The 23,862-nt window shown below is 36.1% G+C and overlaps 2 protein-coding genes and 1 pseudogene across 2 annotated transcripts; all 3 read right to left on the bottom strand.

Annotated features, from left to right (window-relative positions):
* Positions 1 to 530: 530 nt before the first annotated feature.
* On the bottom strand, positions 531 to 5,501 carry LOC136809658 (astacin-like metalloprotease toxin 1). The gene is made up of 8 exons (XM_067066203.1): positions 5,456 to 5,501; positions 4,638 to 4,733; positions 4,105 to 4,263; positions 3,331 to 3,451; positions 2,728 to 2,903; positions 2,186 to 2,276; positions 1,367 to 1,504; positions 531 to 1,211 (listed from the first exon to the last, which is right to left on the bottom strand). The coding sequence occupies exons 1-8, from the start codon at positions 5,490 to 5,492 to the stop codon at positions 767 to 769; spliced, it is 1,263 nt and encodes a 420-aa protein (XP_066922304.1). The 5' UTR covers positions 5,493 to 5,501; the 3' UTR covers positions 531 to 766.
* A 7,576-nt stretch (positions 5,502 to 13,077) lies between these two features.
* Positions 13,078 to 17,159, bottom strand: LOC136809591 (arylsulfatase B-like). Its single transcript, XM_067066128.1, has 8 exons — positions 17,028 to 17,159; positions 16,541 to 16,700; positions 16,188 to 16,300; positions 15,818 to 15,964; positions 15,230 to 15,481; positions 14,883 to 15,027; positions 14,087 to 14,356; positions 13,078 to 13,756 (listed from the first exon to the last, which is right to left on the bottom strand). The coding sequence occupies exons 1-8, from the start codon at positions 17,127 to 17,129 to the stop codon at positions 13,395 to 13,397; spliced, it is 1,551 nt and encodes a 516-aa protein (XP_066922229.1). The 5' UTR covers positions 17,130 to 17,159; the 3' UTR covers positions 13,078 to 13,394.
* A 1,556-nt stretch (positions 17,160 to 18,715) lies between these two features.
* LOC136809590 (arylsulfatase B-like) lies at positions 18,716 to 23,822 on the bottom strand (annotated as a pseudogene).
* Positions 23,823 to 23,862: the final 40 nt, after the last annotated feature.

Below are 23,862 nucleotides of genomic sequence, written 5' to 3'. Positions count from 1 at the left end.
AAATCCGAAATGTAAAACAATGAATTTGCAATTACAGTCTTGAATTTTTCTAGCGTAGCTTGAAAAATACCGATTTTTCACTGATTATCTAAAAGGTGACTCTGTACAAGCTTGCAGATAACCAGTCGGTGGTTACAGCTAGCCTAAAAATGATTTTTCAATTTGATTTCAGTTCAATATACTTTAAAGGGGAGGGTGTTATTATAATCATCTGAAAAACCAGAACGAACTTATAACAGTCAGTATTCGATTTATTGCACAGAAAAAAATTGTTATAGACTGCAGGCGAGGTAAATATTTCGAGTGCTTCAACACATGTATGATTATAATCAAAGTAGTTATTTCGCCGAAGCATCCAAGACCCAAAGAATCTCAAATCCATATAATCATCCATATCAACTGTAGGGTCTGAAAATAAAAAAAAGTACTGATTGATATCTGCAGGAATGATGGAGAGATGCGAGATGCCCGACGATACCGAAAGAGAGCTGGGCCGTAATGCCGACAGGCTGCTTGTTTAATTTCATTACTTATAGCTCAAAAATCAGGTAGGAGATCAGAAATGCTGAAAAAGAACTTTTGACTGATTCCAACAATGCGAAGAAGGTTCCATTTGTAAATGCAGTGTTTTTGACACTCCTAAAAACTGCAATCTTTTAAATATATGAAAGAATATGCCACTTGTGGAAGTGCATATATAAAGTGCAAAAAGGTGCAATTCTTACTAAAAATGGTGCCGTACATTAGTCAATCTTCTTCTCAAAATTTATTTTCCAAATATTGCTTTCTTAAAAAAATTCTTGACATGACGCCCGATTACACGTCTTGAGCCGCCCTTTCTTGAAACTTTTTGATGCACACGTTTACGCCCGCCACGCCCTCGCCCTTGCCACCATTTACGAGTTATACGTTTCCACCACGAGCCTTTCTTTTTCAATCGCTTTTCTTTGGGTCGTTTTGTAGGACAAGGTGTTTTAGGCGGAATTTCGGTTGGTGCGGCTGTTTTGGTCAACGGCTCCGGTGTCTCAGTCAAAGGCTCCATTGTGACGCCATCAGTCACGGGGTTTTCAGTCACAGGATTTTTGGTAACAGGATTGGTGGTAACTTGTGGATCTTCGGTGGCAGGTGTTTCAGGGTTTTCTGTCGGCTGTTCAGTCGCTGGTGGAGTTTTTGTTGGAGTTTTAGTTTGCGGTGTAGCACCTTGACAGTATCTATAAGAGAAGTTACAAGGTTGGATTTATTTCCAAAGGAACCGAATTGAGACGTACATCAATGGTTCAAAGTCGAGCACAATTCAAGATATTTCAATCATCAACTACTAATCAACGCTAAAAAAAGTTTACAACATGCTTAATGTAAAACATACCTGGTGTTGATACGCTGTATATCAAGAGAACTCAACCCCTCTGAATTCCCAAGAACTTCATTTGCACCCAATGGTCCTTTACTGATTAAAGTCATTGCTGATTCGCCATCGAAAGGATTCTTATTGGTGAATGCAAAGCTGGAAAGAATTGAAAACAAAGTCATTGTAAAAAATTGGTGTTTTTGGGACCCTATGAGAGACTTTTCTCAAATCTTTTATCGATTTTCACTCGATTTTTGTCCAAATTTTGGAAAAATCACGACCCTTCGAGAGATTTTTGGACTCTTGCAGAGACTCAATTCTCTTTTTAATGGTTTTTGTACTCCTTTGAGAGACTTTCGAGGGTGTGAAAAAGGGACCCGGCTCGCACATACCCGGCACCCATTTTTACCCTTCCCCTGGGTTTGAACTGAACGAAATACAGAAAGAGCAGGACTTTTTGGACTAGGAGCTGTCAGTTTATTACAATAACGGCCTTGAACATTGGTCAACCACAAAATATAAATGTTTCTACAAGATCCTCCATTTACGGGAAATTCAGATACCGTGAGAGAACATTTTATATTTCTCTAAAACTTAACCTATAGAGACGGAATTTTATCGAGTATCGTATTACTTTTCAAAGAATCGAAGATTGAAAGCACATATCCTATTGTATTTATTGAACGTGCTTATAAATAGATTCTTGATTTGTCGTCACAGTGCTGACCCCCTGAAAGTAGTTTATTGTTGATCAAAAAAATTATATTAATGAATCGTCTTTTTACAACGTAACAGTACAAATTTTTAGCCAAATTACACACGTGCCAAATCACTCACTTTGAATAGTGCATCACACTTTGCTTGTCAAAAGGAGTTTCCAAAATGTCGATTTCAAAATCTTCGTATTTCTCAAAAGACTTTTCCGCCCCTGAAGAAGGAGAAACATAATCCAGTTATCTTTAGTCAATACGCATTTATATAATGCCAAAGTAAAGAGCAATGCTTGCCTAGTTTGTAAACTGGCGATTTTCAGCGGTTGGCAGACGATATCACCCACCAAGATGCAAGTGAAATTTTTCAATCTATGGAACTAGACGGGGGTTCGGTTATTAACAGTTCGGGTTAGGGTTGGAGCTCGAGAGTCACAATATATCTTACCCTGATACTTAACTTAGGGATCCTTGTAAGGGCACCGGTAGGGTTATGAGCTTTCTTAATTAAGGTCTGGAAATTACACACTATAAGTATTTTTGAATGACAGCTTTCCCGTGTCTCGTTAGCGCAAGCGGTTAGGCATTGGGTTTATAAACCAAGGTTGTAAAACAATTTCCAGCGTACAATATCAATAGAAATACTGAAAAAATATTTGACTTTCTTACCCGACAAAATGTTTTCCAATTTAACGATGACATATTTGTCTCGATCATTTCGATTGTGTTCGTGTACAAAAGAAAGAGCGTGCATCAGCTCATGTATCGCAATCGCTACTGAGTTGCACCCTTCGCCCATGTTCAGGCGTTGTGCACCGCCAATACGCCCGACGAATGAATAACACCTGAAAAAAGAGTCAAGCAAAGCATCAGATACTTTTCAATCGAGGATGTGTCTTTACCTCGACGATAAGTGAGAAAGACATGAACGTGTATTGTCCAATGTGAAAACATAAAATGAGAATTTCCTAAAATAAGGTAACCCAAAATTATTTCCCAAGTCCAATGTTCACCCCTTAGCAAAAATAATCTGAAAAAAACCTGATTGCTTTATTAGTTCTCTAGTTCATTTGCTTGCTGGTGAAATCGATGGATCTGGTAAAACTGCGAATGAAAATGGCAGGTCCTACAGTAGAACTAAAACGTGATGTTTGTGGTTCTGATGAATCTGTTGTAGCAAGGCTTTTTGATTATTTTTGATTATTAAGGTATTATGAATGTTAGATGAACATCATTATGACGTTGTGTGCTGCATGTGGTACAAACACTTACGCATTGTCTTTTGCATCAATTATGACGTAATCGTTTTCAGTTGTTTGTTCGACAAATCGAACACATGTTGTCTCTTCAATTCTCTTCATTCCTTCCAAAGTCTTTGTTCGTAAAGATGGAGCTAAACAAGAGCAAACACTTTCAAATACTCGTGTCTGAACCACATACCTCTACATAACCACAGGTAGTATAGAAGAAATACAAATCCGACAGTGGATCGGGCCAGCAGCCCACAAATACTCGTGTTAGCTGTTTGATTATGTATTAGTCATTTTTAGATTAAATTGTTTTGTCGGGTTTTGCTTTTCAATAACCTAAGACTCGAGTTAAGAGGACCCCATTTCTCAATTTGTCAGATGATTGAGAAATAAGTCGTTAAGGGCTACTTTGACTACACAATATATTGACGAACAATATTTTACTCTATCATAAAAACAAATTTTCTTTCTGTAAACAATCGTTCTATATTGTTGGAAAATTGCAAATCGAGCTGACAATATATTGCGGACAACTTTTCAATATATTGCGGACACTCAGCAATATATCATCAATATATTGCCTGACAATGTATCGTGTAGTGTAGCCCGTTAGATATATATTAAGTTTTGGGGAAATTTTGTCCACACTGAAAATCATTCTAAAGACTTTAGGTAAGCAGTTTTAGTTAGTATCCAGTTGTCCGTTAACTGTAGAAAAAGCGTGTGCTTTGTTTTCAATGTTATGTGGAATATTTCTTAGATCTCAATTGACTCAATCGACAATCTTTTAACTTACAAAGTGGATTTTCCTCCGCGAATCTGTAAGGAACAATGGAATTTGGCCATTTCAATCCCTCAAAAACAAGAACAGCTCTTCGTGCTCTGGGTCCACTTGCTTTGAATGGGTTTATTCCATCTTTGAAAAGCATGTCCAGTTCTTGCCCTTTCCCATTCTCTAAAAAAATGATTGATAAAAAAAGTCAAGCTCGCGGCTAAATATGGCCAAAATGACCTATGCAAAGACTGAATACAGATTTGAAATCAGAAAGTTTTAAATATTCTGAAATGCTTTTGCTAGTTTCTAACCAGTAGAAAAAACTTTCCCTTTTTATTTTCGTTCTCCTACCTAATTTATCAATAATCTATAATATTTTAGATTATTTTCGTCGAGAATATCTTTCCAACGGCGCCTAAATATTTAATATTATAGCAAGGTACGGGTTGCTGATGGCATGTTACGACTTTGGACGATGAAAACTAAATGCTTATCATCGGTCTTAAAACTAGCCATTCGTTTTGAAAATGTGAAAAAGTATCACTTTAACTTACCAATTTGTTCGGTAGAGTACAATCCTCTTCCTGGGCGTGGGTAGATTTTTCCATTTCGAAGTTTGATTCCCCAGGGTACTGCCAAACTACAATGCCCTAAAAGAAAATACGAATACAGTTTCTGAAACTCCTTTTACGTGACAAAAAATTAACGATTTTTAAATACAGTGGAGTCTCCATAACTCGAACACGCACGGGTAGCACAAATTTGTTCGAATTAAGGAAATTTTGAGTTACTGAGAAAAGTTTATAAGGCATACTTTAGGCGTACAAACTTTCGCGAGCAGAAACTTTCGCGAGGACGAAAAATCGCGAAATTCACGACATTTACTTTCGCGAATTTAACGGAAAAATATTTTTCGCGAGCATAAACTTTCGCGAATCAAGACGTAAAATTGAGAATTTTCACATGAAAAAATGGCTTAGAGGGTCGAATACTTCTTGGATTGGCTTGAAATATTTGTCTTTTGACTTATTAGTATTTTAGCAGGCTAAAAAGTGCCATAAAAGCTACATTTTATTCAAAGTTTGAAGTTTAACAGATTTTCTATTTTGTCAAGAGTATTTCGCGAGCATAAACTTTCGCGAATTGCCCTTCCTAGAATTTTTAAAGACATTTACTTTCGCGAAAAGGGCCAAAATTCGCGAAAATCGCGAAAGTTTCTGCTCGCGAAAGTTTCTACGCCTAAAGTAGTTATCTGTAAGGATGAGGAGAAAACCTGTTCAAGTTAAGAAGACATTCGAGTTATAGAGGTTCGAATTGAAGAGACTCGACTTTAGTCCTGAAAGGGACCGAAAAATGATTCATAAAGCCTTACCTAAGAGAAGGACCAGAAAAAAGCGATTCACTCCCATTATCACAACCTGTGTACTGCCTGTCCAAAAAAATTAAAATTTCAATCCCTTAAAAACCAAAGGTTTACTTAACCTAATTATAATCTATAAGGGTGAAAATAGATCTATTTTTCTATAGGAATTGCATTTTTTATGAATAGTTTTAACCTCTTAAATTATTCATTTTTTATTTTGGGTATTCAATATTATATTGCTTAGTAACCTTGAATGAAAAACATTGAATCATCATGGGGATCATCATAGTTGAATGAATTCGATTGAAAGGAGTTTACCGAAAAAGTCAAAAAAAAACTTCATCAGCAAAATTAAAGATGAAGAGCGCAGAAAAGTCCAGAAACCTCTTTCAGAGATTTTAATTTGTCACAAAATTGTTCATCCTAGTCAAAATCGAAGATTATTTCAGTTTTTTTTTTTGAGAAAAAAAACTAAATCAAAGCTTTAACTCGTCAAATTCCACTACTAACGACTTTTAACATAAAATCACTGAGTTTCCATTGTCATACCAGTAACAGATACAAAGGCATAAAGCCTAAGGAGAGTTCCACTATGCCTCTCTGTATTTGTTTATCTATGAGAGCTACTAATCAGATTTGAGGTACTGCCATGCATCATTAGACCTTCATCCCTGGCGCATCATCCTTGAGGACATCAATGACGTTTATTGAAAAAATCTTTCAGTGTCTTTGCCTAAACTCGTTGATATGAGTGACAGTGCGATCTTAAATCACCCTGTAGTGAATGAGAGCTTAAATCACCCTGCAGTGAATGAGAGCTTAAATCACCCTGTAGCAAGCAGTGGCGGATCTAAGGAAGGTTTAGAATTAAACGAATTAAACAACATTCTATAGCATGAAAAACAATGATTAAAAAGACCTTATTTCTCCGATTTTTCTGACAGCCTTTCCTTCACAAAAGAAGACATGCATCTTTCTCTGTAGCCTGTACACAAACCCGATATCTACGGCTAATTTCAAATTTCATTGCCGTAGAGAACTACCTTCTCTGTCAACAATGTGATATCTAGGCTGCTGGCATCCACTAACGGATTCGTGCTCCTTATAGAGGATGCTTAATAAGCTATATTTCCTTTGTCCAGAGATTTGCCGCCTTTAGCCGATATACGGCTAAAGACATTTTTAGCTGGCGAGTGTCTACTTCTGTGAGGCACCAAATCATAGATTGGAAAATATATTTGGATTTCGAAAAAAAGGTAGGCGGAAGAAAGTTTGCTTGTTTTTCTTCCTCCTTTCTTGTTTAATCTGGAGATTTTGTAAAAGATGAGAAATTAGATTTATTGAATTTAAGTGCCCTGGTGTATCTTCTGTGTGCACCAACAAAATTTTGCTTCATAAAACTACATTTTGATGCTTGAATTTGGACTTGTATGAGTCAACGATGTAAAAATAATAGATAACCAACTACCTCTAGAAGGCACTTCTCCCAAGAGAACAACCATTGCTTTCCTATTGAAATGAGCACTCCTTTAAAAAGCTCTGTGTGCAGTGCGTGTTATGCTTTTAGCTAGATTTTGACACACTTTTTGACATCCACTGAATTGATAGAAAATTTGAATTGTTATTTACTGCAAATTTTGGAATTCTTTTCAAAAGATAAAGGAACCAATCTTTAGACAAATTGACTACGGATCGGCCTGATACCACTTAATCTTCATCTGGATAAATAAACGCTCATAAAATGCTGTCATCTGAAAAATATATGTGTGATTTGAAGTGCGATATCTCACGAATGAAAAGTGCATGAAGGTTGCCTGATACAAAATAAACAGATGAATGTTTATAGAACAATAATGTCTAATTAAAAAATTCCTTCTGTGAGGCTGCCTATAGGAAAATACACTTTTTCTAACCCAAATTTTGGAAAAATATACATCACGTGATCGATTCTGTCCAATAGAAGGTTGCAAATGAAGCAAGTTTTTATTTAATTGCACTTTTTACGATGCAAAATGTCATTAATATTTTTACAACCGTAACACGGATGTTTTTTGAGAATCAAGGCAAGTTGGTTATCTATTATTTTTACATCGTTGTTAGCCTGGATATCCAGACCGTAAACTTTTTCACCGTCTAGTTTTTTATAATCTTGTCTCAGGTTTACGGTCTGGTTGAAGTAACTCGTCTGCAGGGATATCTGTCCCTGCATATGCGAGTGTCTCTAATTGGTCAGTACGCGCCCAGTCACTGAGCAGAATTTTCGCGGGGTTTTTTATATTTTTCGATGCGCGCGCATAATTTATGGAAAAAGCTGACCTTGCAAAAAAAGATAAACAAATGAAAAAGAAAACACAAGTTCATTTCTAAACAAAATGGCCGCTGGAAAGGAGCCTTTATGAATGTGGCTGATGCTTTGATGTACTTTAAAGTGGTTTTGATAGTTTATTGAGTTTGTAAAAGAGGTTTTATGGTAAGTAATTATGTGTGTCTGCCTGGGTTTCCAAAGTTTTGAGATTCTGTCAACAAGGGTTTACTCACAGACTGTGTCATTCAAAACTGTATCAGACTTTTTTAGTTGCACCAGACTCTAAAATTTTAGAAACTTTGTATGTTGAGGCAAGAGTTTTTTTTCTGAAATTTTGAGTCTGGATACCCAGGCTATGTATGAGTGCATAATTTTTTACCACACTGGATTCGTTGATCACTTTGGCTCCAGATAATTGTTTTGTCAGTTCTACAGATATGTTGCAGATTATTTCAAGGTATTCTAGTTGTATATACAGTACATTTTGGGGGTCATATTGAATATTTCTGACATTACTTCTTTAAGATTCTACAAAAGGGAGTGTTGTTGTTCCTTCAACAAGGGCCTTTAAATGTTAAAACAAATAAAGAACTTTTCTTCAGCTTTGGCATTTCACTTTTTAATACCGTGTGGCCTTTGTATCTTTTCAGGTACTTAGCTTCAATTCTTTGAAGAGATTGGAGTGTTTCTGGTTGTTTTCTTTCACTTTTGTGTCCATATTTGTATTTTTTGAGCTTCGACCGAAGAGCTGATGGGAAAGTTTTGATAAATTTACAGACCAGATATGTTATAAAAGCAAAAGTCAAAAATAAATCTACAGACTGTACATAATGCGCGCATCAGATTGTTTTTTATCTTTTTTCTGTTTTGTTTTTCTGGTCTGGGATTCGAATTTCAAATGTAAACATTCCATTGAAAACGTTCGAAACGATCGTTTTTGCGCGCACAATAATGTCAATCAAATTACTCGCCAAGATTTCCTTTGCGAACCGGAAAGCGGTGGTAGATCATTAAGCAGACCTATACTACCTGTGGTTTTGTAGAGGTCTGCGATTCAGACTATGTGATATCATGCCACAGCGGAAAATATTCAAACATACACCGTTCATAACCACCCAACTGCACGCCATATGTGGGCGGTTCAATGGCGGGAGGAGAAACCAGAAGGCTTTTCTTTCTCAACACCACGCAGGATTAAGTAAACCACAGACAGCAAAATATTGGGCGTGTAAAAAAACGACTTTCTTACAAAATAAAATGACGTATAAAGAGTTGGAGCTTTGTGTGACGTGTGGTCATTTTTAAAGATGCACTATGATTGGTTAATAATGATTTATGCTTTTATCTCATTATTAGAACTATCACCATTTTCATCGCCGACTATTAACCTTGCCGGCCCCTATTGGCGTTATTTTGCCGTTGCTGGCGTAATCAGGGACGGGGTATAAGGGGCCAGTGATAAATTAGGCTCGATAAGGTATCCCCAAATTACTGGCAGAAAACCATACATCGAACCCACTTAGTAGAACATACCAACACGTGGTCATGTTATAACAAAGAGACTACTTATCTTGTAGCAAAACAAATTGATTACAGTACATACCTGTGGTAGACAGTGATTCGTTTCACACCTTCATTAAGCAAGATGAAGATGGCCTTACTTGCCACTTTATTTACACAGGAAAAAATGTTCGATTTCCAAGGTTGGAAATTCGATATTTTTGGGTTGGAAATTTTGGTTTTATAATTGAAGGTTGGAAATTTGAGCGATTACTTTAAAGTGATTTGGAAAACGTAAATTACCCATAGGTTTTGTAGAATAAACCAATGCGCTTGAAAAATCAAGTGAAAAAAAAAACAATGTAGAAATGACAATTTTCCAAGGCTGGTTGAAAAACATGACTTTTTGGGTGGGAAATTTTTATTTTCCAAACAGTTTGGAAATTGAAAAAAAAGGTCAAAAATCGATGTGAAAATACATATTTTTGTAAATTTGATACCTCAGGTTGAAAAACTAGACTTTTTGGGTCGGAAATTTGTGTTTCTCCCAAACAGTTTGGAAAACGTTAAAAATCCATGTGGAAATTACATTTTTCTAAGATTGAGACCCTTTCTTGGAAAACTAGACTTTTTGGGTTGGAAATTTGTGTTTCTCCAAACAGTTTGGAAAACGTTAAAAATCCATGTGGAAATTACATTTTTATGAAATTGAAACTCTTTCGATTGGAAAACTAGACTTTTTGGGTTGGAAATTTGTGTTTCTCCAAACAGTTTGGAAAACGTTAAAAATCCATGTGGAAATTACGTTTTTCTAACCATTTTCTGCGCATGCTCCTTTGAGAAAACCACAAGCGATTTTTCGCTCAAAACTGTTTTGATGTATAGCAAACCTAGATATTAGACTATAATGTGAGCAGTCAAGCTGTAAGTTTCCGTCAGGCGAGGCGTCGCTTCGGAGCGGCCTCGGTCAATCGCAGTGAATTCGCACAGTGAAGCACATAGGGTACTTGTGTCATAGTTTCAAATAGCGCCCTGCTGAGCTGTGTGAGTGATCTAAGATCAACCACGTATCTGTGCGAACAATAACGAGAGATTGACCGGGAGCCATCGAGCCTAGGCTAGCGAGTGACTGTTCACAAAAACAATAACCTTGCTTAAGATCTCTTTTCCACATCTCTGCCATCACTTTTTGGATTTTGGCTTTTTTCAACCTAGATTTTCGAAAATTCCAACCTTGTTAAATTTGGATTTTGGCTTTTTTCCAACTGAATTTTAAAAAATTCCAACCTTGTTAAATTTGGATTTTGGCTTTTTTCAACCTAGATTTTCGAAAATTCCAACCTTGTTTTCCAACTGAATTTTAAAAAATTCCAACCTTGTTAAAGTTTGGATTTTCGCTTTTTTCAACCGCGATTTTCGAAAATTCCAACCTTGTTTAACTTTAAGTTTGAATTTTAGCTTTTTTCAACCTCGATTTTGGAAAATTCCAACCTTGTTTAAGCTTGGATTTTGGCTTTTTTCCAACTGAATTTTCAAAAATTCCAAGCCATGGAAAATGCAACATTTCCAACCTTGGACAATGTCCCACATTTTCAGGTTGGATTTTCCATTGGATTTTATCTTTTTTCCAACTAAGAAAACTTGAAATTTCCAACCTTGGAAATCGAAAATTTTTTCCTGTGTTATATTTCAATATTTATTCATTTCTAATTATTGCCCCCGCAACGAGCGTCAGCGAGTGAGGAGGCACTCATTGCTTCAGGCGCAAGGATTGTTGGACTGGAATTTCGGATTTTTGTTTTGTTGTTGTTGTTGTCGCGCAAGCCTATCCGTAGTTAGTCTTTTCCGTGAATGTTCGGTATTGTTTGTTTTTTTCCAGGACGGCTTTTATTTTTCACGTCAAGCGCCGCGGGAATTTTACACTGCTTTTTAGGGCGGGTTTTCATTTCTTCCTATCCGCTTATATATAAAATTTGTCCGATTGGTTAACATTCAGGAAAGGAAGAAGATGCGTGGAAATTTCTGGAAGAATTTAAAAACAAGTATATAGCACTGCAGTCAAGACTTATTATTGGTGACTTTGAGATACTTTATGATTTTGTACAAATTTTATTTTATTGATTTGAATTTACATTTATTACATCCAAGTTCTAAGTGATTACAATAATGTGAACGAATTTATGTTTAATTTTTACCACAGAACAATAATGAACAATGATTAAAATGATAATAGTAGAACAATGAATGAATATAATATGGACAAAAGTGATTATTGTTGGAAATTGTATTGGCAACAAAATTCCACTGTAACTAAATAATTCAACAATCGTCATTCAGCATACTCTATACTCCCAATAAGAATACATAAAGAAGATCCTGCATTATAGTACTTTGACAGTAAGTACATTTTTTTTTCATTAAGTGTGCTTTTATAGATCTATTATGCAGTTTTATGTTTAGCGTTTGTTCTTGTTGACACTTACCAGGCACTATTTGGGAAATTATTATCGGAAATTGAAAGAACCTTTTGTGTACTATTTTGAGGAAATTTCAGTACACTCATTATATAGAATCTAATTTCATGTTTCTTATTTTCCATTTAAGCTTATTTTATGAATGTGGATTCGTTTACCTTGACAACGCGATATTACCTCGTTACTGCTACTATTACCACGTTACGTCATGATTTTCCATCCTTCTACACGATATTGCTGTGTTACAACTGCAAGATAACTGGCATATATCTTTTTAATGTAGACAATTTTGTCAATGAGATCCCTTATCATGCCGTTGGAAAAAGTCCTGAATGTACGCTACTTCCTGTTAATACCTGCTTCCTGCTCATCAATATTGCCTCGTTACTGATACTATTACCACGTTACGTCCTATCATCTTCCATCCTTTACACGACGCTGTTACAGCTTCTAGATTACTGGTAAATCCATTTAATGTAAACAATTTTGGATCACGATATCCTTTGTTAAACCGTTGGAAAAACTCCTAAGTACGTTGTTACCTGTCAATTTTTGGTTCCTGCTCGTTATGTTTCTGGCCCATAGCATTTCTTATGCTGTTTGGTTCTACTTATGTTTCATTTATATTTCAAATTGGTTGAAATAAATATAGTTGCATGTCTTTTGACTGGTTTAGTATCTGTAATTGATTCTACCTGGACACTTTTCCTAATGAATGTTTTAAGATTCGTAATTTATTCTTTGTAAAAAGTAATTCACATTTTTAGAAAAAAAATATGTTTCATTTATGTTAGCTTATTCATTGATATCTCAAAGAAAATGCTGTTGAGAAGAATCATTCTAACTATTCCAAATCATTTCCAAACTTTTGCTATAAAGCATTAAAAAGCCTTAATTAGCATTAATTAGTTTTTACAAGCATTTGTACTAGCGGGTGGCAGTTAGTGAAAGCTATGGCTAGTTAGCATAATTTATAATCGGTGGCCATCTGTTATCTAAAAAGGAATTGTAAAAGTGACCCCTTCTATACTCTGTCACAAGAGTAAACCTTTTTAAAGATTAAAACCCACTGAGAACCCTTCCCACTGGAAAAAATGGCCAACATTGTCCCCGTTAGAAAATTAACCTCCTATTTTTGTCCCCACTGAAAGTAATCAAATAAACCACTCCTCACTGGAAAATATTATGCTATTTTTCCCACCCCAGTTAATTTTCTGACTTGAAAACAAAAAAATTGAAATCCCCAGCTATGAAAAATATGGGAATATCAATCCCCTTCGAGTTTCAGTCCGTTATTTTTTCCCCACTGGCTGAAAAACTCCTACCGGGTCTGTGAGAAAGGGGTGTATTAAAGACAATTTTTCGAATGCTCTTTATATCTGTAGCTGCAAAAAAGTTCTTTTTGACTGATTCCTTAAAATCCAACACTTTGGGATTGCCAGTGGAAGGGTTGAATTCTTGATAAACTTTATCCATCAACGCTACAAACAACACATGTTTACAAGGAATACAAGGAATGTTAAAATATAAAATACATCGTTCGACGACGAATATAGAACTACGTCTAAAACTAGATGACATTAGATGTCAGGTTTTAATTATGATCCTACCAGCTCTACAATTAATGATATTTTCATTTAATATTTTGACTTTTTGCTTTCTGTGAGATTTAAGGTAGAGTAATCCAAGGTACCCATACACCATTATGGAGCTTTGGGTTTGCTCTGGGATCTCCTGTCTCATTTCTTCTTGGTGGAACTGCACTATCCTCATAAAATTGCAATCTTTTCTTCATTGTTTCCAGAAGTTCAGGATATTTGCCTGACAAATCATGATATTCGCAAGGATCGTCGATGATGTTGAATAAACAGAAATTGGGTTTCTTAAAACACGTGCTCGAAACATTGGCAGGTTTTTCACCACAATTGACCACTGGTTGACTTTGGAATGTGATATAAGTGTCGTCAACCAGATTTGTGTTTTCCATACCAATAACCCCTGGTGGGGCATACCAACCGTCCCATGTGCCAGCTAAAAAGGATAAACAAAGAAGAGCACAATCTTTTCTGTCATTTTTAAAAGCTATTGAAGAAAGTTCTCAACAATATGGCCCATGAGCTGAGGGTCAAATTTTGAGACTTTGGGCTCAACGAGGTTACCAGACATATTATATACCAAACGTTTCCAAATTTTATGTAGAGTGGAAATTTCTATGTTACCAAGGTCAAGACGTATGGAATCGAAAGATTTCGGGTTCATTAAGCCTATTTTGACCCCCAGCTCATGGACTAATAATCATTTAGCTCAGCAACCAACCTATATCATAGACAATATGAAAAAAAAGAATAAAATGCATCATACTTTCTTGTATAATTTTCCAATCTCCCATTCGCAGAGCTTTATTCATCCATCGATCGTTATCAATATTCAACAAAATCTCTTCTCTTGCAGAAGGTAGACCTTCAGATAAACAGGACCATTGATCCACACCATCAAAGGGAGCTTTTGAAGATCCACCTGCTAAATTGACCAGCGTTGGAACCCAATCGGTAATGTGTATTAAGTCCATGGATGTTCGGCCTGGCTTCTTTAACAAATTGCTATGCACAAATCCAGCCGCTCGCACACCTCCTAGAAGATTGTGAAAGAGAGTAAGGACCTTCAGTTTCAACATCCAAGGGATCAACATAAATTTATGCACCGGTTTTTTGACTTTCTGAAAAAGTCTTTTAAAGAAAAAACATCAATATAAATGTTAAAGTTGATAAAGCCAAAAAGAATAATTTTGAGCTTTTAAATTCGACTATGAAATCATGCAGTATCAACTAAATGACATCTATAAACCGTTAGGTGGACGCCGAAATAGCATTCCATTGGAGGATCGTTTCCAGCGGGTAATGTAAGAAAAATGTCCAGGCGGTCGAATGAAAGCTTATTCGTATTTCTAAAGGGTTAACGTTATTCCGAAAATTCCAGGGGTGAAAAACTGATTTTAGTTCCTCTACCCTCACTTTAATGATATCAAGAAGATAAATTTTGCAAGGGTATCTCACAGATTTTGACATTTTCCAGGGGGGGGGGGCATTTTCAAGAATCTTTTTACACCCTTTATGGGTATTAAAGAGAGAAGTCTAATGAACATTTGCAGGGGCCGTACCTTCCCATAGTGTAGCCTTGACACCTCTTAAAGGGAAATTATTTGCCCAGTTTTGGTCAAAACCATTAGCAGGACCTCCGTTATCTGTGGTGAAAATGATGACTGTATTGTTGATCATGCCTGTCTTTACAAGAGCATCGTGGACCTGCGGTTACAAGAAAGTAAGTCAATGCTTCGAAGTTTTGTATCGAAAGGTTTGAACTTCAAAGAAAATAATTACTTTCTTTTTACAACGTTTGGCTAGAAATGTAGCTGACAGTAGAGTGGCATTAGTCTTTTGTTTTTTAATTCCCAGAATTCATATGGTGGTTAGTCGACCAAATGTTACAAACGTTTTTGCTTCCTACCCTTCCAATGCCATAATCCATATAACCCATCATGGCTGCAAATTTTCTACGTCCTTCGTGCTGAATGTGATTGTACTTTCGTATCCATGAATCGGGGGCTTGCAGTGCATCTGCATCCCTATTAGCACTGTGAACCGCTTGATATGCGAGGTATAAGAAAAGTGGTTTCGATTGGTCATGATTGTGTATACGACCTTCTGCTTCTGCTGTATACATCTCCGTACTGTAGTTACCCCATTGTGTCCATACAGGCTAAAATGACAAAAAAATCAGAAAGTTATTAATAGCAGGAAAGTACTGATACTGGTGATATCTTCGGACGCTCCAGTAAAACTCAGGGAAGACAGTATTGCGGTAATAACAGAATTGGCCCCTCCCCCTAACCTTAATTATTTCTTAGCTTTGAGCTTATAGCCCTTAGAGCTTCTCGATGAGTGTCATTGTTCATAGTATCTTTTCTACCTTGTTTGAAGGTCTCAGGTGAAGTTGGAATCAACTGGAACATAAAACAAACAATATTGACGAAGCTCATGACACCAATTTTGATTTCAAAAGGGAGTAGTGGGCAATAACATCAGGACCACTGACCTCTAAATTGTCATGTAGATCGAGCCCCCAGTACTTCTCGTTATTGGAGTGGTCCCAATAATCAGCTTTCCCAAGGTAGTAGCCATAAAACGAATCAAAGCCTCTGTATGTTGGAGTGTATTCTTTCGCAAACATACCAACATGCCACTAAGAAATAAAATGACGGAAAGTTTGGATTTTATGGATTATATATTTCATTCTTGGGGTAGAGTGCATTCATTTCTCAAGAAGATCCAACTTTGACTCTCTAAAAGATTGTGAACATTGCTTCTCGAATCATAGAACGCGTGCAATACTAATAAGTCAAACAAAGAAAAAAAAGCATCTCTCACAGGATGAAAAAATCTCCGAATGTTAATACACGACATACCTTGCCGATAGCATGCGTTGCATATCCCTGTTCTTTGAGAATCTCTGGTAAGAATGTTTCATTTAAACTGACACCCCATGTGTCATATGCAAATATTGTGCTTACTTGCATACCTGAACATCAAAAGTAGAAATACTATAATTAGACCATATCCAACCCCCTCAAAACATTTCATTCTTTCTTATTTGTCAATGGCTTTTGCAACTGGCGCTGGTCAGTTTGAGAGTACTGACTTGAAATTTAAACGTTAGCAAGCTTGAAAACCTTGCTTGGTATTTCTTGTAATAATGATACAGAAATTTTCGTGTTTTATTGAAATTAAATCCTATGAACTTGATAAGAAAATAATCAACCTGTATGAATAGGGTATCTCCCAGTCATGATGGCACTCCGAGATGGTGAGCATATAGGTGCAACATAATAATTATTCAAAATAATTCCTTCTTTTGCCAATTTATCAATGTTAGGTGTTGGGATTTGATCTGATCCGTGGAAGCTGACATCATTCCATCCCTTTGGTGGAAAAGCAGACATTAGAAAAGGCTAACACAAATTAGTTTAGGTGGATTTTCTCATTGACCAAAGCTTTTCAAATTTTATTAAGCCCAGGGTCATAGGTCTGTTGTAGAATGGTGAGATTGTCCAACCCCTGAATTAACGCCCCTTTCAATTAAGGGACTCAATTTCTACGATTCATGAATTTGTAAAAAATTACAACAGAATTTGGAGATCTTAAGGTTCGCACATTTGAGATCTTAAGATTTTGCTTCAGGATTATAGCATCCCTTTCTTCTATTAGATTTTTGGGTTTACCTATGGTTCAATTTGTCGTGTTCTTACCAAGTCGTCAGCTACGATAATAACAAAGTTTGGTTTCTCTGCGCACAAAATTTGACCAACGAGGGAAGCTACCAAGAAAAATTGCCATAAAATTGCCTTCATTTTGTCATTTAACTATTTACCCTGTGTTAAGAGTTGTCTATTAAGATAAATCTCAATATTATGTGTGGAGATATTACAACAAATTTATACAGTTCACAAGGTTGAAACTGAAAAAAATTGTTAGCAATGAACGTAAAATAAAAAACTTGCTCAAAAAGATCAAGATCATATGACAGAAAGTTGTTACAAGACTTTATAATTAAAATGTTTTCTCACTAAGTTACATCGCACTCACATTGTATTTATCTAAAAATTTGAAATGCGTATCAAAATGACATATATGAAATAAAACTGAAAAATTGTCAAAAACGGTGAGAAATTATTTAAAGACAACATCATAACATGGGGAGATTAGAAAAACCTTATGACAGTTAGATTTTAATTGTATTTTTGGCAGTATCAAGTATGCATACATATCGATGATGTCATCTTGTATAAAAAATCAGTGTGTCGAGCTTAGGAGCATGTCATTGAGTAGAAAAGTTTGTGTGTCTGTATCTCTAAAATATGAGAAAGTACTCCGCCATCATACAGGCTTATTACAGGCTAAAAGTTAGTTTTAAAGTATTAATCAATAGCACTTTTTATTACTCCGTTCTATCATGCACCAAATGTTCAACCCAAGGATTAGATCGTCTGTTTTTGTCATCATTATATATCTTTTAGGTATATGTAAGAGTAGGAATTGCGAAGTCAAAATTTTCAAAAAAGGTTCCCACCGTCCAAAGGAGAGGAGAGTTTAAAGATATACATTTAAAGAGAAAATGAATGACACACACTTCAATTACGTCACCAACAAGTTGATTCTTGAGCATAATGTGTGTTCTTTTGAAAATCTAACACCTTGCTCTTGACAACCCTTCCTACAGTGAAGTGAAAGTGAATCGATTAAACTCTAAATAAACTCTTTACACATAAACTCTAAAAACTACACATAATTATAAGGAGTAATGTTAAAGGGAATAGCGCTATACTTATAGTAGGGGTCGGAGTTGCTGGTACTTCCATGGTATACTCTGAAATACATGCTGATGTCAGCCCGAAAGCTGATTGGCTTAACCGACAGTTATACGTGGTTTGAGAGTATAGCTAAAACTTTGTTATGTTTTCAACAGTAAACGAAAGTGAATGAAGACAAAATGTAAACAAAAAGATTGCAAAGACGTTTAAGAATAAATTCACAATAGAATGTCTTCATTTAAAAATAGAAACACTCGATTTCATTCAAAAGAAAAAGACATTCTTTTTTTCTTTCAGTTTTATGTAAGTCTTTTTGTGTTGTTGTTGAACATTATAGTAAATCATATTCACTTTTTTGAATATATTTTTTGGAATAAAGTCACTTTTGGTTTTTGTTATGATCCAGCACTCCTAAATACTCCTCCGTATGGGTGTTTGTGCCAATGCTAGATCAGCATTTCATAAATATACCATGCGTCGTTCCCTTTAAAGTCTAAATTCAAAAATGCATCGATGGACGACGAAATGTAGCACAGTTTTTTAGTGGCTCTAGGTGTTAGGTCTAGGACCCTACAAACCTTACGAATAACAATAATCCTTTTAAGAATCAATTTCTTGACTTTGGTTTTAAGGTAGAGTGATCCAAGGTACCCATACACCGTTATGGAGCTTTGGGTTTGCTCTGGGGTCCCCTGTCTCATTTCTTCTTGGTGGAACTGCACTATCTTCATAAAATTGTAATCTTTTCTTCATCGTTTCCAGAAGTTCAGGATATTTGCCTGACAAATCATGATATTCGCAAGGATCGTCGATGATGTTGAATAAACAGAAATTGGGTTTCTTAAAACACGTGCTCGAAACATTGGCAGGTTTAGCACCACAGTTGACCACTAGTTGACTGTGGAATGTGATATAAGGGTCGTCAACCAGAATATTGTTTTCCATACCAATAACCCCTGGCGGGGCATACCAACCGTCCCATGTACCAGCTAAAAAGGAAAGATAAAGGAGATAATATTGTTTATCTAATTTTTAAAAGGCAAGAACAATAAACATTAATTGTTTCAACATTGATGATTGATTAAAATCGATTACAGTATATTAAAATAGCTTTTTAGAAGAAAAATATTTTCACATTCAAAAATATACTTGAAAGTAAAAGAATCTGACCGTCGGGGAAAATTGATTGACCACGTTATTATACAGCGACACTTGTATATTTTGTAGTTAGTATCTAACGAAACACACAATATCAATAAGAATAGAAAACAATAATCTTATCCCACCTTTTCTTTTCGCTAAGGACACTACCTTTTTTAATCTACAACTCAATAAAACTGATGCTGTATTGCTAGCGTACAAAAGAAAGCATGGAAAAAAAATCAAAACCATCATACTTTCTTGTATAATTTTCCAATCACCCATTCGTAAAGCTCTATTTTTCCAGTCATGGTGATCAATATTCAGCAAAATCTCTTCTCTAGCAGAAGGTAGACCTTCAGATAAACAAGGCCATTGATCCACACCATCAAAGGGAGCTTTTGAAGATCCACCTGCTAAATTGACCAGCGTTGGAACCCAATCGGTAATGTGTATTAAGTCCATGGATGTTCGACCTGGCTTCTTTAACAAGTTACTATGAACAAATCCAGCCGCTCGCACACCTCCTTAAAATAATAAAAAGTCAAAGGTCCGTAAAATTTCGCTGGTTTTCTGACTTCTTAAAAAATAGTTTATTCGTTCAAGATTCAATAGATGAAATTGCAAGTAATTTGAAAGTGGTTGAGTAGCTTAAAGGAGAGCTTTTGATCTTATGAATTCGACTTAAGAATCATACAGCAACAGGTAAGACCTTCTCCAAGATGTCTGAAAATATCAAAACAACGTCTAGCTAACGCCTATAACGCCCTTAAAACGTTAAATGGATGCTGAAACGAAGTTGGAATAGCGCTCGGGCCGTACCTTCCCATAGCGTAGCCTTGACACCTCTTAAAGGGAAATTATTGGCCCAGTTTGCGTCAAAACCATTAGCAGGACCTCCGTTATCTGTGGTGAAAATGATGACTGTGTTATTGATCATGCCTGTCTTTACCAGAGCATCGTGGACCTGTGGCAACGAAAAAACATGAAATTTTGTTTTAAGAGGTTTGGCCGATATAAAATTTGCGTAAATGGTTGAGCTTTGGACTGATTGGCTACACCACTGACCTTTATATATCCCTGGACCAAGCTACTCAATCCCGGCAAACCAAAATCTTTGATCGGAGTTTTTTTGAAAATGGTATCCTAATGGCGGCACTACTCATATATGTAGTTTTGAGTGCATCGAGAGCACTAGATCTACTTTTTGCAAAGCGAATTTATGAGCGAAGAAGTTTTGCTATTTGTGTGCACGTACCTTTAACTTCTATCCCAAGCGAAAATTTGCTATAAAATTTGCTATATAAATCACATCTTCAAACCGATGATTTTATCAAAATGACCTTGAATGGTTTGGCTTGAAGCCACGAAAACTTTCTCGGTTTGGTAGCTAGGACTGCGAAAGAAGCCGTTTTAAAATGGTGTACCCTAGCAGTGAACAGCAATAAAGTTACCGGAAGCCAAAACACGGACTTAGAATCTGAAGTTGATCAAATTGCGGCGCGGGCGGCACGCATCTAAGCAATCTAAGCAGTGGTTCTTCGGTTTTAAATGTTTATTTTGCTGTTAAATGGAAAAAAATTAGTTTGAACGGTGACAGAAAGGATCTTTATCATCCCTTGACTTTTAACAGCAAGTATCAAGTATAAAAAACCTCTCCTCAATGAGGAGAGGTTTTTGCAAGTCGCGCGGGCGGAAGGAGTGCTCTTTTAGTGAACGAAAATTACCTTGCAAAACCAAGTGGATATTCTATGATAAAGAAGTACGGAGGTAATCAAATTTGTCGAATTTGTCAAGAAATAAATCAAAACTGCCCAAGAACCAACAAGCCATCATTATTTGTACATTTTTGTTTTTGTTTTATTTTTATGTTTTGATGATTTCGACAGACGATTCGTGATTCGGATAAAAATGTTCGATCATCGTTCGACGAATATCCTTCGATTTTATTAAGGCACCATTTACACTAGAATAACTAGAATGAAAAAAAGAGCGATGCGCGGGTGGCGGCGGGTGTTGTGCCGCCGTGGATTATGTGGTGTGTTTGGGCATTAAGGCTCTTACGAACCTGTCTCATAGCGGCTTTATTAGAGGGATTTTTAGAGTGTCTCTTATTTTGCTAACAACTTGCGAATTGAGGTGGAGTCTGGATCGCTTCGCAACCCTTATACAATACGGCTAGTTCTCGAATACTTTTGATGATGTAGCGCCGTTAGACGTTAATTTTTAACATTGCAATGGCTTCTTCTCGGGAACCAATTCCAAAAAAAAACCAATCAAAGATGGCGGATATAGCTTGGTCCATGGATATATAAAGGTCAGTGGGTTTCACTCTGTAATAAGCTATATATTGGTCAGGTACATGAGTAAATTTATGGTAAATATTGTTTTGTTCGGAAGTATGGTTGAGTTGCTAAATAGCAAGGAAATTTAGATGGCAGTAAAATTCAGCATAATATAAGCATTGCTGGGCTATTCATTTGCTTCTCACCCTTCCAATGCCATAATCCATATAACCCATCATAGCTGCAAATTTTCTACGTCCTTCGTGCTGAATGTAATTATACTTTCGTATCCATGAATCGGGGGCTTGCAGTGCTTGCGTCCCTATTAGCACTGTGAACCGCTTGATATGCGAGGTATAAGAAGAGTGGTTTCGATTGGTCATGATTGTGTATACGACCTTCTGCTTCAGCTGTGTACATCTCCGTACTGTAGTTACCCCATTGTGTGTATACCGGCTAAAATGACGAAAAATTAGAAGTATAAACAAAGAAAGGCTGATGTTTGTACCATCTAAATTTATTAAAGATACAAGATAATGATGTTGGTAAGAACAAATAGAGATCACTTTTAGGGATTTGAATTATCCAGGGCTGAGCTCAGGAGCACATAGACAAAAAGGGCCTCCAATAGGTCACTGGCTTTCTACTTTGCTTCCTAAAGAGTCACAAGTACACGGAAACGAAAGAAATCAGTTCCTCATAGACTGTCTTTGGAAATTATGAAAGAAATCAAAAAACTTTCAGTCAGACAACCCACAAATCCGGTAACACCCTAGATTATAAAAAATGGTAATGCTCAAGTAAAAATATGTCAACAAGAATTTCACAACATCGTTATCAATATCAGAGGGGAGCAGTTGAGTATATAATAAAGAACACTGACCTCAAAATTATCATGCAGATCGAGTCCCCAGTACTTCTCATTATTGGAGTGGTCCCAATAATCAGCTTTCCCAAGGTAGTAACCATAAAACGAATCAAAGCCTCTGTATGTTGGAGTGTATTCTTTCGCAAACATACCAACATGCCACTATAAAAAAATATTTTACATTTATTTCATTCATTGAGATGAAGTGTCCTCGTTTTTCAGAAAGGTCAAATTCGGCTTACTTTGAGTCTAAGCAAGGACACTTGTATACGCTATACAAGTGTCCTTGGTCTAAGTATTGACTTGAGCAAACCGAATCAGAGAAAGCAATTCATAGAGCACTACTTGTACTAAAACCAAAGTAAAAACAAGTTTCAAAGTGAATGAAATTAATATATATAACTGTCCAACTATTTTCTTTCAGAGCAGGTGTATGCATTTCGCTCTTATTGGGACTCACAAGCACTTCATAAGATTGCACAGCATCTCACATCATTAAATTATATACAAACATACCTTGCCGACAGCATGCGTTGAATATCCCTGTTCTTTGAGAATCTCTGGTAAAAATGTTTCATTTAAACCAACTCCCCATGTATCTGAAGCAAACACTGTGCTTTCCTGCATACCTGAAATGACAAATAGAATAGTAAACATTAAAACCCAAAAGCTTAGCAGTAAACTCTCTGTAGTAACAGTTGTTTCCACTACCAGAGTCATTTGGTTAGAACAAAAAAAATGATAACCTGTATGAATAGGGTATCTTCCAGTCATGATAGCGCTTCGAGATGGTGAGCATATAGGTGCAACATAATAATTATTCAAAATAATTCCTTCTTTTGCCAATTTATCGATATTCGGTGTTGGGATTTGATCGGATCCATGGAAGCTGACATCATTCCAGCCCTTTGGTGGAAAAGCAGACATGAATGAGGGCCAAAATAAATAAATCTAATTGAATTTTTCAATCAAATAAATTTATTCAAATGTTCAATTTATGTCCAGGTAGGTTGTATCTCAGTGAGATTTTTGCGAGAACCGATTACCCTTTTGAGGGACTCGATATTCTTATTTTTTAGAAAAAATACAACAGGATTTTTCAAGATTTGAAGATCCGCAAATACCTGGGTATCCCACCTCCCTGGATCGATTGCCATCCTATATCGAGGATTCAGAAAGTGTTATGAGTTTGTTAGAGTACTTACCAAATCGTCAGCTACGATGATAACAAAGTTTGGTTTCTCTGCGCACAAAGTTTGACCAACGAGGGAAACTACCAAGAAAATTTGCCATAAGATTGCCTTCATTTTGTCATTTAACCATTTAGCCAATGTTAGTATTATTTAGAGTTGTCTATGAGATATAAATTCAATGTTAGATGTTACCAATAAATACAACAAAATGTAAGGTTATCGGTCCTGTTACAAATTGTGTTGTTGTTGTTGTTACTTATAACTTTCTATGCTATAGATGAGGGAAA

The sequence above is a fragment of the Clytia hemisphaerica genome, unplaced genomic scaffold (assembly GCF_902728285.1).
Source record: "Clytia hemisphaerica strain Z4C2 unplaced genomic scaffold, Clytia hemisphaerica genome assembly, whole genome shotgun sequence".
Lineage (NCBI taxonomy): Eukaryota > Metazoa > Cnidaria > Hydrozoa > Leptothecata > Clytiidae > Clytia > Clytia hemisphaerica.
Note: the sequence above shows the minus strand (reverse complement) of the source record. Positions and strands in the feature narration are given on the sequence as shown.